The sequence below is a fragment of the Drosophila obscura genome, unplaced genomic scaffold, assembly GCF_018151105.1.
Source record: "Drosophila obscura isolate BZ-5 IFL unplaced genomic scaffold, ASM1815110v1 contig_200, whole genome shotgun sequence".
Taxonomy (NCBI): domain Eukaryota; kingdom Metazoa; phylum Arthropoda; class Insecta; order Diptera; family Drosophilidae; genus Drosophila; species Drosophila obscura.
The window spans coordinates 2,974,430-2,994,638 of NW_024542791.1; the positions used below are offsets into that span (position 1 = coordinate 2,974,430).

The 20,209-nt window shown below is 39.4% G+C and overlaps 3 protein-coding genes across 3 annotated transcripts in view; 1 reads left to right on the plus strand and 2 right to left on the minus strand.

Moving 5' to 3' along the window:
- The window catches only part of LOC111077916 (MKRN2 opposite strand protein), a 69,344-nt gene extending 53,110 nt beyond the window's left edge, over positions 1-16,234 (minus strand). Inside the window, exon 1 of the mRNA XM_022372396.2 lies at positions 15,998-16,234. The gene's annotated coding sequence lies outside the window, so the exon portion shown is untranslated. The remainder of the gene's footprint in view (positions 1-15,997) is intronic.
- LOC111077847 (protein eyes shut) overlaps positions 1-18,107 on the plus strand; it is a 68,079-nt gene extending 49,972 nt beyond the window's left edge. The window contains exons 6-14 of the mRNA XM_022372301.2: positions 2,696-3,048; positions 8,228-8,500; positions 10,407-10,699; positions 10,774-11,434; positions 11,502-11,665; positions 11,735-12,466; positions 12,545-12,787; positions 15,441-15,947; positions 16,804-18,107. Of these exons, the coding sequence (XP_022227993.2) occupies positions 2,696-3,048; positions 8,228-8,500; positions 10,407-10,699; positions 10,774-11,434; positions 11,502-11,665; positions 11,735-12,466; positions 12,545-12,787; positions 15,441-15,947; positions 16,804-16,991 (3,414 nt within the window). The 3' untranslated portion in view covers positions 16,992-18,107. The remainder of the gene's footprint in view (positions 1-2,695; positions 3,049-8,227; positions 8,501-10,406; positions 10,700-10,773; positions 11,435-11,501; positions 11,666-11,734; positions 12,467-12,544; positions 12,788-15,440; positions 15,948-16,803) is intronic.
- A 397-nt stretch (positions 18,108-18,504) lies between these two features.
- Positions 18,505-19,414, minus strand: LOC111078242 (GTP-binding protein YPT6-like). Its single transcript, XM_022372828.2, has 3 exons — positions 18,855-19,414; positions 18,677-18,797; positions 18,505-18,618 (listed from the first exon to the last, which is right to left on the minus strand). The coding sequence occupies exons 1-3, from the start codon at positions 19,049-19,051 to the stop codon at positions 18,505-18,507; spliced, it is 432 nt and encodes a 143-aa protein (XP_022228520.2). The 5' UTR covers positions 19,052-19,414.
- Positions 19,415-20,209: the final 795 nt, after the last annotated feature.

The following is a 20,209-nucleotide window of genomic DNA, read 5'->3' on the forward strand; positions in this document are numbered from 1 at the left end:
GTTGTGTGAAAACTAAATGCAGCCCCGGCGGGGAGCCCTCGATACGCACTCCTCTCAGCCTTTCTCTTTCCTTTTGGTTAGCCCACACGAACACAGCTTCATTTGGCTAACAAGAGTGCGAATTTTCGTAGAAAAGGCTCAACAAAAAAATGGGAACAAACTTCCAGCAAACACTTCAAATAATTGTTATGAAGCAGCGCTGAGCGGCTAAAAAAATGTACAAAAAAAAAAACGCTTTCTATATATATTTTCAAGGACAAAAATATTATGAAGAAAAAGGTTTGGGAGCAAGGGATGCAGCTAAAATAACGAAAAACAAAAAGCACTCCCAAAAGTATGCTACGAAAATACAAGAAAGAAGGGAAAACTAAGGAAAGCGAAGGTTCAAATACTCTGCCAGTAGTATGATTTTAATGAAAATAAAAGCCATATGGTTTAATCAGAATTTTATCTCTGGTCCATGCATATTCCAAGTTTAATGTTGATCCAAAATATATCGGCATATTTAGTTTTAAGTACCTTCTTCTGCCTTCTTTGCATTGCTGAAATTTTTTCAAAATTATAATACCCTCTCGCAGGGTACAATGATTGTTTTCCATCGTACAATGTAGTTCAAATCATGACCTGCTTGCTGATGATGATGCTGATGTACAACATCCTACTCGTCTCAGCAGGCGCTGGTTTTAATGTTTTTCCGGGAAAAACATAGCTACACAACAACAACAACAAAACCAAAGCAAGCCAAACAAAAGCCGTCTGAGCTGCGGAAATTTGTTGCCGTGATAGGGTTAAGAAAGAGAGAGAGAGAGAGAGAGAGAGGAGGATGATGAGGATGCGGTGTCTAAGCAGTTAAGTAATATTATGCGATGAATCCTTTAACGCTGGTTGGGAATTTCCGTTGTACTCCTTAGGGGGGGAGTGGAGAAGGTCATTAGTAATGCGTGTCGGGTTGAAAATATAAAAAAATATGAATAATGTTTTCACAGCAGGTTGAGAAATTGTTTTTATAATTATATTGTATACATTTTAGTTGTACGTGGCGTGGGGTCATGCAAAAATAAGGAAAATAAACGCTTTTAGTGGTGTTTAAATATTAAATTAATATCAGTTTCTTAGATTTAAATTTGATTAAATTTGTATACATATTTTGTATCCTGTACTTAATGAAACGTTCTTAAACCAGCACTTTTTATATTTTTTAAAACTTTTCCTTATTTTGGAAGGAAATTTGGAATGAAAATTAACAGAATTTCCTTGGTAAAAATATTATCAAAGAGAGAAGCAAAAATCATAAAAGTATTATCGATAATCGTTCCAAAACATTACCTTTCTTGAACTGATTGCTCGTTTAAGTTAAACAACACAAATAACCCGCAAAAACAGCCTGAAACTGATTCTCGCTCAAGAAAAACAGAGACCCGCCCGAAGACAAAGACCAGCGAAAACTTTGCAACATTTTCTTCACCTGTTCAAGAACCTCTTGCAAGCAAGACCAACCAAGACCCCTTGAGCAACCCCCAACATATGGCCAAGTTCACATTAAGAGGATGTCTTTTAGAGGGGCAGGGACCCACAAGTGGGAGGAGACTCCTGGGCATGTAATCTGCGTGACTGTTGCGTTGCTACCTACACTTCGCCGGATTCCCACTCGCCTTGCACTTCATTTGCTCAATTTGATGGGGAGTGGAGTGGGGATGCCGGTACCCCCAAGGAGCAAAAGGACACACGCTAAAGAAAATTACAACAAAAGTTTTTCGGGACAGCCGCGTCCCAGCCAAGTGCGTGGCTCCTTTTCCTTTCCATTGTCCTGCCTGTCCGCTGTTGCAGTTGTTCCTTCCACCAGCGTCCTGGCTGGCTGCACTTTAAGTATCCCTTGGCGGCGGCATAAATTATTAAAACCAGGACAAAAGGAAGGAAAGGGAAGACGGAGAGTCAGAAAGTTAATTCATATTACTTTTCAATTTATTGGCATTTTTCGGAACGGTCTCCTTATTGAAAGGACACCAGAAGGCGATCGAACGAAGCGAAGAAGGAGTTGCAAAAATTAAATTAAAATTGTTCAAGTTTTGTTTCAGCTATTGACTACCAAGGAGGGGAGAAGGTAATTTGTTGGAGTTTTCAGAGGATTTTGAAGATATATGTTTAGGGAAGAAAAATGGCAGGTTTGGAGGTGGAATATATATGAATTCCTGCAATTGTTTCGGTCATTTATTTCTACATGATGTATTAGTTGATTTTTTAACAAAAACACTGAACAAAGGAAATACTTTTAAACTTTTGAAAGATTAAGTTTATTCTAAAATAGTCAAGAGATTATTTATATATATAAATAATCTGTTTATTTATCATTTCAGCATATTTAAAAAATAGATACCCATTTACAATCTGAAAAAAACGTAAAAATATTCCAAATTTATTAGAAGTTATAGAATCTTTTACTCGTATATTAAACATTTTTTTTCGAAAGCTTTTTTATTAATATTTAAGAAATTTTAGAACCTTTCTGTCATTTTCTTACCATATTGGCAGACAAATAGAAGGAGCTTCAAAATATTCTTAAGCTATTCCAGAATATGAAAAAAGCTTCTGGCAATCGTAAATCCCTTGAAGTTTATTTTCTTTAGTACAAAATATATACCAATTTGTGTACCTAATTTGTGATCCAATCTTATAATCCGTTTCAATCTCTTTGCAGTGCGTTTGTCGATTTGATCGCCAGGGCCCGCTCTGTGAGCTGCCCATCGTCATACGGAATGCAGCATTTTCCGGCGACTCGTATGTGTCGCATCGCATCTACAAGGACATTGGACAGCACGAGGCTCTGGATGCCGTGCTGCCCATGCACATCCAGCTGAAGGTGCGAACAAGAGCCACTAATGGACTGATCATGCTGGCCGCCGCCCAGGGCACAAAGGGTGGACACTACATGGCGTTGTTCCTCCAAAAGGGACTGATGCAGTTTCAGTTCTCGTGCGGATTGCAGACGATGCTGCTGAGTGAGCTGGAAACGCCGGTGAATACGGGCCACGAAATTACCATTCGAGCTGAGTAAGTGCAAAATGGACGAAGGGTACCACGGAATGCAATTATGTGTGGCCCCTCCTCTCGGGTCACGCCCTCCACTTGACGGGGTGATTGGTGCATGGATAGGGGAATGGGTGTGGGTGGTGGGTGGTGGGAGCACGGACACACGACTGTTGGCATGTTAATTAACTTTTTAAACTGCGACCCCAGAGCCCAGGAGGTCAGCATATGGGTCACTGTCAGTGGAGGCAAAACGTGGGACTGCCCGTCGGCCATTAAACTTGGCCCGTGTCGAATTCCATTCGCCATTTGGTCGAGGCCACAAATTATAATGCTTCAAGTGTAGAATAAATTGCAGTTTTTTTTTAGGTTTTCTTCTCTTTCTCTCTCCATCCTACCATTTCCGGTCACCCATTTCCTTGAACATTAAATCCTGCGGGGCTTCCACTTGCCATCCATGCGTAATTAGTTTGTAGATTTTCCATCCTCTTGGCCCCGCCCTTCCTTCGTTATTTTTTTTGTATTATACGTTGGTTAAAAATTAAATTTTCTGCCCACTAGGAAAATTCCAGACCTCTGGGCAGGCACTCTGCCGGGACTCGTGCGTAATTAATCGTTGAACTAACAATTTCCATCGACCAAAGCCAACACTTTGGCTAATTTTAGGTTTAAAAGTTGTACTAATATTTTCCCCATGGCATTCGTAATGGAAAAATAAACTTTTTGGGCAAACTTTTAAAATGAAATTAGCAATGGATTTGGAAGGGCATGGTTATGTTTGGAGTAGAGTATAAGCTAATTTGAAGCCTTACAAATAAATGTGGGAATGTTTTGTCTATAAAAAATGTTAGTGAAAAATTGCAGTTAGAATCTTGTTATAATATTATTACTTTATTACTATTGTTATTGATATTTTGTACAGAACAGCAGGATTCATATATATTTTTACAATTTAAATGAATAACAGATTAGCAGATAGCAGGTTCACTTTCCTCTACCACCTTTTGTACTGCCTCTGGGCCTGCACCAATAAAAAATTCTTCCATGTAATGCCCAACCAATTTTCATAAATTACCCATTATGTCCCCCTCCACAACCTGTTGATTTAATAGTTCTTTCAATACTCTTTAAATATTCAAACGTTCCTAGCACTTACAGTGCTCATCAAATTATCAGCTAATCAAACACTCAATGCTGTTGCATCGACCTTGTTAGCAATTCAACTGTGTGGCAATTACTTAAAAATGGAATGGCCATCACAACGATGGACAAACGCATATGGAAAATGACCAAATAATCGTTTTAGACAAATAAAATTGAACAGAGGGCCCGGCCCCAATGGAAAACAGAAATGAAGCCAACCGAAGCGAATCAGGCAAATGAAATCCCACAACGAATCAAGTATAGTCGAAAAACATTGGCATAAACAGGACATTAAGGGCATCAAATATATCAAAATGTAGGACAAAACAGTAGAAAGAGAGTGGGAGAGTGGTAGACAGAGTGAAAGAGAAACCAATATAAATAATTTACCAAAAGAGAAAAGAGGGAAAAGAGCAAGCGGTATTCCATTGCCGTTCACAGTTTTACGACTATCGAATCGACCACAAATTTACTTTTTAGCACTTGGTCCCCAGCTCGGGGCTATCCAATGTCCAATGGTGCGAGCTTCGTATATATATACATGCATATACTATATATATATATGTACATGTTGTAGGCATATATATTTCATTCCTTACGTTTAATACCGTAGGAGAAGGGTATTCTAACTTAAGGTAAATGAATGAAATGTGGAGAAATTGGAGAATTGTACACCCTACAATGTACCTTTTTTATATTTTGTATCATCCTCTTGATTCAGTGGCTCGCTAAGCTATTCCTGGGTAAACTAGTAATATCCTCAAACCATATTCTCTAGATAACGTTCTCTAGAGAACGGATAAAAAACATAGAAATATGATTCGTATGACGTTCAGTTTGTGGCATAAGACAAGTCGTCTTTGTTCGGATTTGATAATAATAAATGAAACTTGTATATTTAATTTATCAAATGAATTCTTTTCCCGTAAGTGTTTAAAAATGGATTCAAAATTAAATACTTTACTGAATATTCAGCGGATTTTGATTGAATTTCGCTTAAACGATTCGCTTAATTTTAATTCCTGCGGAGCTCTGATAAGAACTATATATTCTTAAGAGTATCACGTATTTCGACTCCTAAATCTCAACTTTCTTGCCTGTTTTCGGCTCTTGTTTTGGTGTTCTGTTTTTTTTTTTTTTTGGGTCTGGGCAAGTGAATTTACGAGCAACAAATTTATGTACGTTGCCTATTTTTATTTGCCTTGCGTGCTTAATCGCCCGAGCATCGGGTAGCAGCACAAGGGACTCCCTGAGTCGCCCTGGGCCACTCGATGATGATGATGATGACGATGTGATGGTGATGGTGATGGTTTTGGCGGACAAGGCAATGGAATGGAAGCTTTGTGTGGCCATCGATGAACCATAGTTCTTGCGCGCTCTCTCTCTGCTCTGTGGATGTATCCTTTGGGAGGCGCCTGCTGGTCCATGCCCACTCTAGGCCTCTAATGAGGCTAATGCCCTATACAATTGACATTTTTACTTAAGGCCCTTCATCGAACTGGTGTTGCGCACAATTAGTGTAATTAGAAAGCAATAACAATTACCGTTCGTCGAGCCTAATTGCGGCTCAGGATGCCCCCACCCCACCCCATTCACCATCCATTCCCATCCCCATGAGCTTTTGAAGAAACAGGAATTTCCTTTTAATTATTACAAATTTGCCTAATTCAATTCCCGAAAGTTAAGTTCATTAACGAAAATGATTTGTGTTTTCTTTTTGGAGAAGTTTAACAACTAAAAACTTTATCCCACAACATTCAATTGAGCGTGTCAATTATTTATGTCCAAGGACTCCAAGCGGGCGAAGAGTGGGAATGGCTCTCCGAAATTTGTAAACAATGCTAATTTAATTTGTTGCTCAGTCAAATGCAGCTAATTGAACTTTAAATAACATTGTGAAGGAAGTTCGGCTGTTTGGGTTTTGTTCATTCGGATCGTTAACGAAACTATAAAATGAGTGCAGCAAATTGCTAATTACTTTGCATAAATCAATGATTTAATGGATGAGGCATTTTAAATGGATTTCAAACTGGGTTATGGAAGTGCATTAAATTATTGATGTTTTTTGGATATGCATTAGGCATGGTATATTCAGACTAATTCCATTAAAACATTACGCCTTTAAGCAACGATCTAAACGTGACAAAAAAATGTTTCATTATAAATTTCACATTCAGAATTAAATTTAAAGTGTAATACAATTATTAAGCCAGACATCATTCAGTGCATGACAAGAATCTATTTATTTTACATATTTTATATAAAACAAATCACACCAATGGAAAGTGTTCTTCTCAAAATATTACGCATACTATATTATTTATACAACTGAGTAAAAAAAGTGTCATTGCAGAATACACATCAAGTGATACTTTAATCAGTATAAAACTGAATTCGAAACCGAACTTTTCCAATCTTTAAAACAAACCCAATCCGGTGCCCGTCTATCAAAACGAAAACAAACAAATTTCAACAAATTTCCCAGAAACAATATCATTCCATCCGATTATTTCGTTGGAAAAGGTAAAAGAAATCAACAAAACATACGAGCACGAGTACGAGTACGGAGAGTACTCCAAACAATCCAATATGTTATAAAAACTAAATGCAATCAGGGAAAACTTTTTTCATGCACGTATGGTAACTTTTTTACAGCATTTGTCCGCCTGCTATAAAATAACAATAAAAATCGGTGTCCTTTTTTCACGCATTTATTGCACTGGCTTTTTGCTGTGTTAAAATATCTTCATTCAAATGCAATAAACGCCAAGATATGGATCCCAGTTCGTCCATCTCCAAACCAAACATCCCCAAAAAAAAAAAAAGATTTAAAAAAATCCGCCTGACAACAAAAAAAATCAGACACACTTTGATAAAGGCGTATGTATGTCCTCACAATAAAGGACATTCAAATAAAAGCAGGTGACACTCGGCCATGAGGTGCAATAAAAACCAAGGGACCCTCTGGTATTCCACCTCGATGTCACATCAAAGGTTTGAGGGACAAAAAATGCCGTACCAAAAAAAAATACAAGAAGGCGCTGGTTAAATTTGACAGTCGATTGACATTATAGGGAATTGTTATTGGACAAGGGACAGTACAATGGGGCTGATGGAAAATTATAAAAAAAAAGTCCAGCTAGGAATTGGAAGATATGTGTGTATGTATGGATAATTATTTGATTTCTCAGTAAAACAAAATTTAATTTAATAAATTTAAATTAATTTAACAAGTGTTAAAACGTTCCTACAGGCTTAGATAATTTTTATCCAGACTTAATGCATAGCTAATAGTTCTATTGGAATACATTTTGTTCGGAAAAATTCGTCTCCCCTTGGTTCTCCTTAAGAATAAAAACCTTCAACTTATTCACATTTTTAACTTTAAAATAAAGCGACTCAAAATAATTTAAGTAAAATTCGTAGAAAAATAAAACGGTCTGAAATGATCACAAAACCTTTATAAAAACTACCTGAAACCAACCAAAAAAATGTAAAAAATATTTACCAAAATATGCATGTGACATTATTGAAATAGTTAAAGAACCAGCCACAAAGGGAGCCACCTTGCACCTTGCACCTTACGCCCCTCTTACTGACACAATTTCCTGCCAAATCTTAAACCACTGTAGTACCTTCGATGAAGTTTCCAGCGCGAAAGGTCAACAGGCAAAAGGTAACCAAACAACAGCCGGGTGGATAACTGAAAGCGGGGAATGGAACCCTTTTAGCCATGGGTTGGGTTGGGTGTGGGGGTCCTGGGATATTGTGGTGTCATAAATATTTGCACGCATCGGCATGTTGGGAATTTTGCTTTAAAAGTCTACCGTTCCATCCTCAAACAGAATCCAGTGAAAAGCCAAACCCACCCACACTCTCTCACACACAGCCACAGAGAATCCAGAATCCAGAGAAAAGTCACACACAGAGAGAATGAGGGCGTACCGTGCGGCATATTAAATATTTGATGCAACACCAAGGGGCACACAAAAAAAAAAACAAAAAAAGAAAATGAGAACTAAAAGAACTAAAAAGAACTTTTCCGAATACCTCTTTACAGATTGGACTTTAGCCGGAATTACACACACTGCAATGCCTCGCTGCTGGTGAACGACACATTGGCCATGTCCGGGGATCAGCCGACGTGGCTGAAACTACTGCCCCAGCGACTGCATACACCGGAGGCGATACTGAACACATGGCTGCACTTGGGCGGGGCACCCCAAGCGCCGATTGGCCTGATTATCGAGTTGCCGCCAGCACAAAGCGGCACCGGCTTCACCGGGTGTCTCCACACGTTGCGCATTAACGGACAAGGGCGCGAAATATTCGGGTAAGTACTCGTACTCCATCGATACATATCGCTTTAGCTGCCGCTTTTTGCCATACCCTGTTAAGCAGAGGAGTGTAAGCGAGGGTGTATTGATTTTGTGTGGAGATATGTTGCAGGTGAACAAATTTCCTTTTCCTTCTAAATTCTTTGATTTCAGCATTCAATTTAAGACTTTTCTTCTTGAGGTTCGAATTTTTTTCTCAATAAAATGAAAAAGAAATTAGTTGTGGTTTCCACAATTTCTAAGTTGGAGAGTTTATTTTTCACAGAGTTGTATATGAAGCTATTATCTAGCTATATACACAAAATCATTACGATCGTGTAACTCTAACAGCCAAAGACACGAAAATATGTATGATATATTTTATTGTCATAAATTAAATTCTCTTCAGCGACATTGCTAACACTTTTCCTATTAATTGGAGAACGTTGATTAGATAATTTCAGAATTTTTAGACAAAATTTCAACAATTTTGCCACTCATTGACAAAACAAAATATAGCCCCATTGCCAGGTATTCCATAGTCTGAACCATTAATCACGATATTCTCTGTGCTTGGTTTGTGTATTGCCCTTTGGGCACTTTGAATGCTGGACTACGGCTAATGAACATCTCTGCCCAAAAAAGTTACGACTTTTCTGTGGCGGATGGCCGATACGGGCGGCACTGATGTGAGGCTGTGAGGCATCTCTCTTAAATGTTTATGCCGCTTACACTGGCCGTACCCCCGTGCCAGTGCCTGAAGGCAGTATGAAAAAGCAGAGCTGTTGGGAATAAAATGAAACCATTTGATGGCCAAAAACACACACACATACAAAGTTGCCAGGTGCTGAAAGCCGTTGCTTTCATGGTAGCGTTGCAGTAAAAGACCCAGATTATATGGCCACTGAACGCAAAGAACTTTTTTGTGTGGTACTATATCCATGAAAAAATTAGCTCGACTTGCGTGAAGGGATAAAGCTGAGAATGGTAGCACGAGTCATATATGCGATAGGCATTAATAAAGTTGATATGGTTGCGGGGAAGAGAGCTTGAGCAAAAGACTTATATGTATGCATTAGGATATGTTTCAGAGTAGAAGGAATGTAATTTATTTATGTAGAATTTTTTAGTAGTAATTCAAGGTGCACAAGAGCAAAGTGTCCGAGAATGCAAAAACAAAATACACAGAGGGCCTTCTCTGCAAAATTGTACTGTAGATAATGCTTTTGATCTTTGATAAGTCTAAGAATAAACTCTTGCATTAAATAAGACCCAAAGAAATGAACATTCAAAGATCTATGTAAATGAATGAGTATAAATACGTATCATATGTTAAATTGATTCAATGAAAAAGTCCCTAAATCTTTATCACTTCAAATTATCAAACTATTAAAGTCGCAACATCAAGTTAGCCTCTCCTAACATCTCTTAATTGTCCCATTTATTTCATGGTTCAACTTTTTTCTTAAAGAAATTCCTGAATCACCAACGAAATGGCCAATGCTAAAAGCTTATACATTATGTACTCGTACTCCTTTGGCAAGTTTTGCACTGAAAAGAGTTGTGCCTGTCAGTGAAAATGAAAATGCAGCAAAAACTTGATGAAAAGGACAGGCGCTGAGAGCTGCAGCGAGTAGGGGGGGGACGAATGCGGAAGCCATTCGTCAGCATTCAACGTTCATAAAAGCGCGAATGCAAACAGATGGGCACCCCAAATGGGGGGGGTCACACTTTCTGCTAGTGTCATAGTGTCCTTGTTCAATGTGCTGACAGCTGTGGGGCTGTTTGTCAATTGGCACCAACAAGGACGACGACACACGACGCGTCCCATAATATTGACACATCGAATTAGACTTGATGAAATTAGCGCACGACACCTGTAAAAGCATTTTTTTTGTTTCTTTTTTGTCCCACTCTCAATAGCGATGCCCTTGATGGCTTTGGCATTACGGAATGCGGCTCTTTGGCCTGCCTATCGAGTCCCTGTCGCAATGGTGCCGCCTGCATTAAGATCGAAACGAATGATCTGGACGAGAATGGCGAGAAGGCAGAGAAATGGAAATGTAAATGTCCGACAGGCTATATGGGACCCACCTGTGAGATATCCGTGTGCGAGGATAATCCCTGCCAATATGGTGGCACGTGTGTACAGTTTCCGGGCAGTGGGTATCTGTGTCTGTGTCCTTTGGGCAAACATGGACACTACTGCGAGCATAGTAAGTAAAACGCGGTTGCCTTTCTTCCTGCCTAGAAATACCCTTAATCCCACGCTTGCTCCTCGTGTTTGCAGATCTCGAAGTGGCGCTACCCTCATTCTCTGGCAGCGTTAATGGTTTGTCCTCTTTTGTGGCCTACACCGTGCCCATTCCCTTGGAGTATTCCCTAGAGCTGAGCTTCAAGATTTTGCCCCAGACCATGTCACAGATCTCGCTGCTGGCATTCCTCGGCCAATCGGGCTATCACGATGAGAAGAGCGATCATCTGGCCGTGAGCTTCATACAGGGTTACATTATGTTGACCTGGAATCTGGGCGCCGGACCACGTCGCATTTTCACCCAGAAACCCATCGATTTTCGGCTGGATGCTCCGCGAGTGCCCTACGAAATAAAAGTGGGTCGCATTGGGCGGCAGGCGTGGCTTTCGGTCGATGGAAAGTTCAACATTACAGGACGTTCACCGGGCAGCGTTAGTCGCATGGAGGTGCTGCCCATACTCTATTTGGGTGGTCATGAAATTGCCAACTTTAATACCCTGCCACACGATCTGCCGCTGCATTCGGGCTTCCAGGGCTGCATCTACGATGTCCAGCTGAAGGCTGGCGCTGTGACAGTGCCCCTGCAGGAGACACGTGGCGTTCGTGGTCGTGGAGTCGGACAATGTGGCACCAGGGAGTGCCATCGACATGCCTGCCAGCATGATGGCGCCTGTTTGCAGCATGGAGCAACCTTTACGTGAGTTTAACGCGGCAAGAATTGTACCCCAAATGGAGCTTGAATCGCCAATTTTATTTTTTTGTAGTTGCATCTGCCAGGAGGGCTGGTATGGTCCATTGTGTGCACAGCCCACGAATCCCTGTGATTCGTTCAACAATAAATGCTACGAGGATGCCACTTGTGTGCCTCTGGTGAATGGCTACGAATGCGATTGTCCTGTGGGTCGCACGGGCAAGAATTGTGAAGAGGGTAAGGAAAGGGAGTCTTTACACAATGCAACAATCGGTATCGGTATATAATCCCATTTCTTCCTCTCAGTTATACGCTCCCTCAGCGATGTCTCACTCACCGGCAGACGCTCTTACTTGGCCGTTCGCTGGCCCTATCTGTACGATGGCGGCGACAAACTGGGCGCCAAGCGTTCCCAAATGGTTAGCTATCGAAATTTCACCAAGAAATTGATGCCCCCCAAACCCATCTCGACGCCCAGCACACACTTTGTGATGAAGCTGCTCAACGAAGTGGAGAAGCAGCGCAGCTTCTCGCCCGTGCCCCTGATGGGTTCCAAGACCTTCGAGGAGATTCATCGCGTGCAGTTCTTCTTCATTGAGTTCCAGCTGCGTCCGCTTTCGGAGCGCGGATTGCTCTTGTATTTTGGTACACTAAACAACAACCAGGACAAGAAAATTGGCTTCGTTTCGCTCTCACTGCAGGGCGGGGTGGTGGAATTCCGCATTTCGGGACCCAGCACTCATGTGACAGTGGTGCGCAGTGTCCGCATGTTGGCCATTGGCGAGTGGCACAAGATCAAAATGGCCCAAAGGGGTCGCTGGCTCACACTCTGGGTGGAGGGCAGTGCCTCCTCGGCATTGGCTCCATCCGCAGAGGTTCTGGTCGAACCTGATTCCCTCCTGTATGTAGGTGGCCTCAAGGATGTGTCCAAGCTGCCGCATAATGCCATCTCGGGCTTCCCCATACCCTTCCGTGGCTGTGTTCGCGGTTTGGTTGTCAGCGGCACAAGAATTGTTCTGAATGAAACCAATATTGTGGGTGAGTATTGGCAGGGGCCCTCGGCCCTCCCCGCCCTTTTGTTTCGATCCATAATTTCTTTATTTTGTGCTCCTACAGAATCTCGTAATATTCGTGACTGCGATGGCACTGCTTGTGGCGGTGATTCCTGCGAATCTGGTGGACACTGCTGGCTGGATGAGAAACTACAGCCCCATTGCATTTGTCCAGAGTATGCCAAGGGCGATCGTTGTGAATATTCCGAATCCTGCAAGCTGATACCCTGCAAAAACAATGGACGTTGCCTGCGCAGTGGTCGCTGTTCGTGTCCCAATGGTTGGGGCGGTTTCTACTGTGAAATTGGTAAGTACTTTCCAATGGCGGGTCATTGAAACCCCAAATATTACACACGAAACATGATCATTGAGTACACTCAGAGAAAAAATCTAGAAAAAAAACTGCAAAATTTATTTAATTAAAATATGAAAATATTCAAAATAAATTCGAAATGTTTTTCTTTTATAAATGAAAAATATTAATAAAAATTAGTCAATTTATATATGAAATATATTTGATCGAAATATGAAAAATATTTAATTTAGATAGGAAATTAAATATATATTTTTAGTATGAGAAATATTTCATTTTAATGTTTAATATTTTTATTTTAAATATGAAAATATTTAATCTACATACTGAACAACTTTCTTTTAAATATGAAGTTATTTAATTTATATATGAAAATATTTTGAATATTTTTTCTCTGGGTTTACATATTAATGATTCATAATCAATTGAGACGGGGGTACACATATATATATTTTAGTTACAGCTCAATAACCGTGACATTAATAGCAATAAATCATCATTAAATCAGGGGAAACGCAAACAAGTTTCATAAATCTTTAAAATTCTCGTAAATGTGTCACGAGTAAAAGTACAGAAGCCGAAAACAAAAAACGATTTTATTTCATTTGTTGATCTCTTTTTTTGTTTTTGGAGTTTTTTATGAGAGGAAACAAGTTTTTTTTGGACTCAGCCGCAGCGAGAGTAGAACAATATTATTATTATAATTAGAGATCTACAACAACAGAATATAACCATTAACAGCAGCAGCATTTGGTTTGATGTCTGGGGATGGTTCAGTGCACAGCGGGGTCAGGAAGTGGCACAGAAATTAGCAATCTGATTCGCAGTCAAACAACAAAAAATAACACTACAATTTCGTATGATAATAGAGTTGGAAAATAATTAAAAATCAGTCATGAGTCATGACTCAAAGTTGAATGCTCCTCGAATTTGATTTGGGTAGATTAGCATATCCATAGTAGGGCGATATCCATAAAACATTATTCAAAACTACATTCTCTTGATTGCTACAAAAAAAGTAATAATATTCGGCAGGTATACTGATATAACAGTATATAATTACTTTGAAAGATCCATCCATATATAGTAGGTTTGCCTAAATCCTAATTCTACATTTGATTTACAAAGCTTTTTAATAACTTTGATAGACAAACAAAATATTCTCCATGACTTTTCCCTGAATTTCCTTCCTTAAAATTCCACACAAATCATCAACAGAGTTTTTAATGAATTTCTCGCACACTTTCCAGTCCAATATCAATCAAGTACATGTCACAGCTGAAATTTTCCAATCAGTAGCTCCACCTGTTTTCCCCCTACCAAACCTCTCAATAATTCAACCTTTTTGATGATCTCTGAAAATCATAATCATTCCCAAGCAAAACATCAATCAAACAATCTACGAATCCAGCTTTTTTGACGATGGGAAATCCCATACGGCTGCCTGTCTGCATCTCCATTTCCAGTGTAGATATTCCACACAGCTGTCTGTTGGCTGTCGGTCGGCCTTTCACTTATTAGCAAATTGTGAATTAACATGCCACAGAGAAACAAGTTGAAATTGAAGTTGAAGTTGAGGAAAATAATATAAAACAAAACGAACAAGTACTACAGAAGAAAGTACGAGAGGGGCAGAGCCGTTGAAGCGGTGTGGCAGAAAGCGAAGTGGAAAATCAGAACTCTAGACAAGATGAGACCAAAAGATTAGGCAAGTCTTCGGTACACTGAGGAAATCTGAGGGATAGTTGAAGATCTTAGAAAAATGATTTTGCAATTATACAAAATAGCATAAAAAAATGGAACGAAAAAGTGAAGAAAATCATTAACCTTGTAGGTACTTTTTAATTGTTTTACGATTTACTTTACTGGAAGACATTGCAACCAAAAGACAGCCTTTTTGTGCCACTAATATGTTAATATTATTTTGAATGACAATTGCTAGGCACATAATCATACTCTTGTCGAGATTTAAGGAAATTCTTGTTGCATTAGGAGAGATAAATACAGATCAAGGCACTCTCCATTTTGGGGACAAGACAACCCATTAAAAATTCTTGACTTTCTGCCAGAAATTGATCTGGCGAGAGATCTCTTTTCTTAGAAGGGGGTACACTAGATCCTACGAGTCGCATTTCTTGAAGCCCTTTAATATTATTATTAATATGACTTTAAGAAAACATTTACAATATTTGGGTAATATTGATATAAAAATAAGTAATCTGGTGTTTCTTAAACTTTATAAAAACATGACATATTTCGAAGATTTGTATCTAAAAGATTTTGCAGTTTTTTTTTGTGTAGAAGATGGCGATGGTAAAATTAGAAACAAACGAGATCATGGTCTACGAGGTCTCGTAAAGAGCTAACTCATTATGAGAAACAAAAGATGGCTATAGGGATGGGAGATGAAGATGTGGATGAAGACGAAGATGGTGTAGATTAAACAATGCAGTTGAAGCTAAAGCTGAGGCGAGGCTGCAGCAAAGACTCTCGACTAAAGCAAAGACTGAAAATTGAATCCGCAGTCGGAGTCGGAGTCTATTACAGATACTGAGAGACTGCAACTGATGCTGTAATTTAATTATGTATCGCATGCAATATGTTTAATGCAATTTCCCCCCCACCCCCTCCTGTCTTCCTCTCTCAGCCATGAGTAAACCAACAACACCAAGCTTCCGTGGCAACAGTTACCTGATCTTGCCGCCACCCCGCATACCCATGAAAGACAAGCGACGCGGACCCTCGCTCTATGTGCGCCCCCGCGAAGCCATTCAAATCAGCCTCAATTTCTCCACCATCGAGCCGGACGGTCTGCTGCTCTGGAGCGAACACGATCGCCGCAAATTCTTGGGCCTGGGCCTGGAGAACGGCCACCTAAAGCTGGCCAGCAATCTCTTAGGCAGCAACAATGACACGGTCCAGGCCCCAGCCAGTGGCTTCATAGCCGATGGCGCCTGGCACTGGACGAGTGTGCTCTTGGATCGCACTCGACTGGAGCTGCAGCTGGATGGAGAGGTGATCTTTACGGAACGTTTGCCGGAGGGCCCCAACCGGCGAGATGATTCAACAACAACGCAGGCCACAGCTTTGTCCAGCAGGCGGAGAGCAGCGGGCAAAGAGCCGACCATTAGCTATGAGGATGTCTTTTATTTGGGTAAGTTCCAGCCATTGGAAACCATAATTTGAATAGAATTTAACACTCACCGGCACTTGATGCACTTGGCAATTGTTTGCTCGTTAGCTTTGACTTAGTTCACACCGAAAAACACAAACAAACGCATTAAAAACCGACGAATGGCTTAAATCCACTTGTTGAGTTGTTGTTTTGTATTTTTGAGCGTGCTTGAGGCTCCATACACTCGGCAACTGATTGTTTGTTAGCTCTGCTTTATATCACAGCGAAAAACATAAACAAACCGACTAGCCTCTACTATCGACGGTTTTGAGACTATCATGATAGTATCGAGCTACAATCGTTGCGCTTTTGATATGTTTGGATTGGCTGCTATAAAATACGAAGACAAATTTGTAAACGACAGATGGCATCTAATTTGTACAAGGGGCAAGTTCCTGAAAGGTTTCAATGGTTTTTTAATAATTATTTGAGCCCGATACTATTACGATAGTATCGATTGTTTTCTTCGAAACATTCAACGTTGATATTCCTCGATTTTGATATTCCGTTCAATATTACTAGCTAGTTGGCCCTCTCAGCCCTAAACAAATAATTTTATCCAATTCCTCAATAAATTTTGTTCAGGATTGGCTAGTTTTCAGAACTCTTTTTTTTTTGGATTGTTTACATAATAAGGTTCAAACAAAAACGAAATGTGACTTTTGAAAAACCACCACGAACAAGTCGAAAAATACCAAGCTGCCAACTTGGGCGCAACAGGTGGCTGTAATCGTTAACAGAGTGATGTTAGTCCCACTATGAATTATGTTAACTGCTAACCGCTAAATTCAAATTAAAAACATATGCTAAATGTATCTTATATTTTCCGTTACAGGCGGATTTCCCAATCTGGATTCGGTGAGCAAACGCACGCTGGGCCGCTACTTTGAGCCCTTCAAGGGCTGCCTGCAGGATATACAGTTTGGATCCGAACCACAGGCCATTATTAGCGATTTCTCGGCGTATCAGGGCGAGAATATTGGCTCTTGTGATCTTCACGGTGATGAGCCGATTGTTGTATAAAAAAAAAAAACGAGTAACAAAATAATCAAAAAACAAAGAAGATTCCAAAATAGGGGGAAATGAGCAAAACTGAAGACGAATTATGAATGAAGAGAAGATAACTACTTTTAAGTTAAGATTTAAGGCAAGAATAAATAGGAAATGGACGATAATGGCGACGACATATTTCCCGGCATCAGTTTTTGGGGCAATAATCGATTAAAGATCGATTAATAAAAAAGACAAGCAAAGGAACGTAATTTTGTAAATTTTATAGAAATAAAAACTGAAAAAACTGAAAAAAAGACAAAAAGTTTAGACTTAAAAAAATCATGAAAATTGAAAAATAATTGAAAGGAAAGAAAACAAAAAACACTTAACTCTCGAGACAAAATTATACAGTTTAGGAACTAAAAACTAACTCTAGTGAATACCGATTACCAGATACAGATATAGAACTTCTCTTACGTAAGTGATATTTCAAATGGAATAATGGATAAAAAAAACACCCAAAAAAACCAATATAATATTTATTTAACTGAATGCATATTCGTTTTTGTTTGTTGATTGAGGATTTGTGTTATGCTGTTGTAACTATAAATTCTATATATATATAGACTATCCAGATTATGTGTTCTTCTTTCCATTCGATACACTCAAAACACTATCTACGAAAACTGCCCTATTTTTCTACCATTTTTCATTTGTTCAATTTTAAAATGAATTTTATCTAATATTAATACAATATTATTGTTTTCCCTGTTATCTGTATACGTTATATAGCATAAAGCTCTCTCCCGATTGAAGCCATTTAGTTGCCTTGTAGTAAGTTAGTGTATAATCTCTGTCTCTCTATAAACTATGATTTATCGTAAAGAACTAACTCAAAACAAACAAAAAAAAAGAAGCCCATAACGGCTAAGTCTATAGTTATGAAAAGTCATACAATATAATTATTCTTATATATGGAAAAACCAAGTAGCAAGAAACCAAAAAAAACCCTTATACATATATAAATATATACAATACGATATACAATACATGAAAAAATATATTGGTAAATTGTAACCAAAAAACGCAGTACATTAAGTATGTATTTATTTCGAGAGACAACTTAACCAGTTATAATTTTAAATTAAAAATAAAAACAAGAAAAACGGAAATAGAAAAAGTTAATAAACCACAAAAAGATTTGAGAACATTTTTTTATTGGTGGGATTTCTCTAAATAAAAAAGAAAAACTAAACTAATACCTAAGATCAAATAATATACTAAATATTAATAAAATAAAATAAAATTATAAATAATTAAAAAAATTCTTATAAATATTTCAGCTTTATTTTCCAAGATTTTTCTGTTACAAATACCAAGAAGATCGGTTTATCCCTTCGAAACAGCTACAGATTTCTGCTTTTTTCATATCCAAAGCTGAACAGCAAAACATTAGAGGGATCAAAATATTAGTATTATGTGTAATCCCGAATGATATATACCGATAAAAACTAACCCACGTCTAGAAAACATTTGCTTATGTTCAGATTTGTAACAGATGAAGTCTCCCAAAAGATTCAATGGTGGTTACAACTCGCTGATCCGTAATGTCAGCTTTATGTCCTACTAAAGCTATGACTATTCTGGGCTTACAGTGCTGAAAGTTCTCATTATTTAGAGAATTATTCATCTTTAGAGTTAGGATTGTATTTTACCTTTGCTTTGAGTTCGACAGCCCACTCTTTCGCAGCCTCATAGCTCTTTCGATTGTGTATGTCGTACACAAGCAAAGCGCCTTGAACGTTTGTATGATGTCTTAGTAAAATGTCCTTGAAACTAAATCAATCTGTTAAAATTTAAGACGATCTGGATGCCTATTGGTTACCCACTCACCGATTTTGACCTGCTGTATCCCAGATTTTTAGCTTCGCATTTAGATGGGGCTCCCAGATAGTCTTTACCAGAAACTCAGCTCCCTCTGTGGGCTGTCCACGCTCTGGCGTTTCGTCCTTTACGTAGCGCGAAATCAGGGCAGTCTTGCCCACATTGGAGGCACCCAAGAGGACAACTTCGTAGTCTGTCGGCTGCATTGCGCTTCTGAGAGGTTCAGTTCTGTACTCATTACACTGACTAATAAAGACCTCCAGTGAGATCTTTGATTTCTCACTGTTAAAGGTTTGCGGCAGTGAATCACATCCTTTAATGATTAACTAGTGGAGCAGTAGTGTGAGCACCACAGAATAATTTAATATGTTCTCTCCAGAGCGCAAAATATATATAGGCAGAGCACTTGTTGCTATCGAGGAAGGTCTACTTTTTGTCTGCTTATTCCAGGGGAGTCCCAATGCTCTAGATACCCCTAAACAATTTTTATACTAAATTCCACTACTCGGTCGATCTTCCACCATTAGAGACAGTCATTATACGATTGGATTGTATTGTATTCCAAATTTCTTGTTATCCCGCTGGGTTTTGTGGTAGTGGGTCGCGGGGAACGCGCCCCGATGCCCTGCCGCGCCGCGCGCCCGCCGCCGCGCCGCTGCCGTCGGCCGGTAGGGCTAGAAACCAAATTTGGTTTCCAGACTCATGTGATATCACACTGCTACAAGTGTATTTCAAATCGCCCCCCCCCCCCCCGCGGGCGGCCGTTAAAGTCGAAAACCGCGGGCCCCAGGCCCTGAATCGTCGGTCTATTTGCCAGCCCCCCCCCCCCCCCCCCCCCCCCCCCCCGCCGCGTTCAGGGCCCCGCGGGGGTGATATGGGAACTGTACAATCTACTGTTAGTGTGTAGCGTATATGTAGTGAGATTCGTGTAGCAAAAAAATGTAAAATGTAAAATTTTTTTTTTTTTTTAATTCTATAAAGTCATAAGCTCGTGTGCATGACGAAGCACATTGCCACCGCTGATTTTGAGAAAACTCAATCCAAAATGATGTTAAATGATATGAACTCAAATGGATACCTATGCTACAATGCTCCTTTAATCTTGTTAGAACTTCTATAGTTTGCTTAAACAGAGTCTAATTGTTTATGTACTCCCACTATATTCTACATACTCAAACCAATTCCTATCTTCAAAAGTAAAAAACATATACAAACAGATTCTATAAAAAGCAAAAGGATCATCTGAGTTCTAAGAAAAACTTTGGTCTAAAATTTCCGATGAGAAGAGATGCTGCCACAGAGCGAGAAAACCACAAAAGATTAAGTGTACTCGTACTATGTCGTTTCATTCTCGATTCAAATCG

Coding starts and splice junctions, on each gene's coding strand:
- LOC111078242 (XM_022372828.2), bottom strand. CDS start 19,051: ATGCAGCCGACAGACTACGAAGTTGTCCTCTTGGGTGCCTCCAATGTG. Junction 18,798..18,854: donor GATACAGCAGGTCAAAATCG/GTGAGTGGGTAA, acceptor AGATTGATTTAG/TTTCAAGGACATTTTACTAA. Junction 18,619..18,676: donor CTGTCGAACTCAAAGCAAAG/GTAAAATACAAT, acceptor GAGAACTTTCAG/CACTGTAAGCCCAGAATAGT.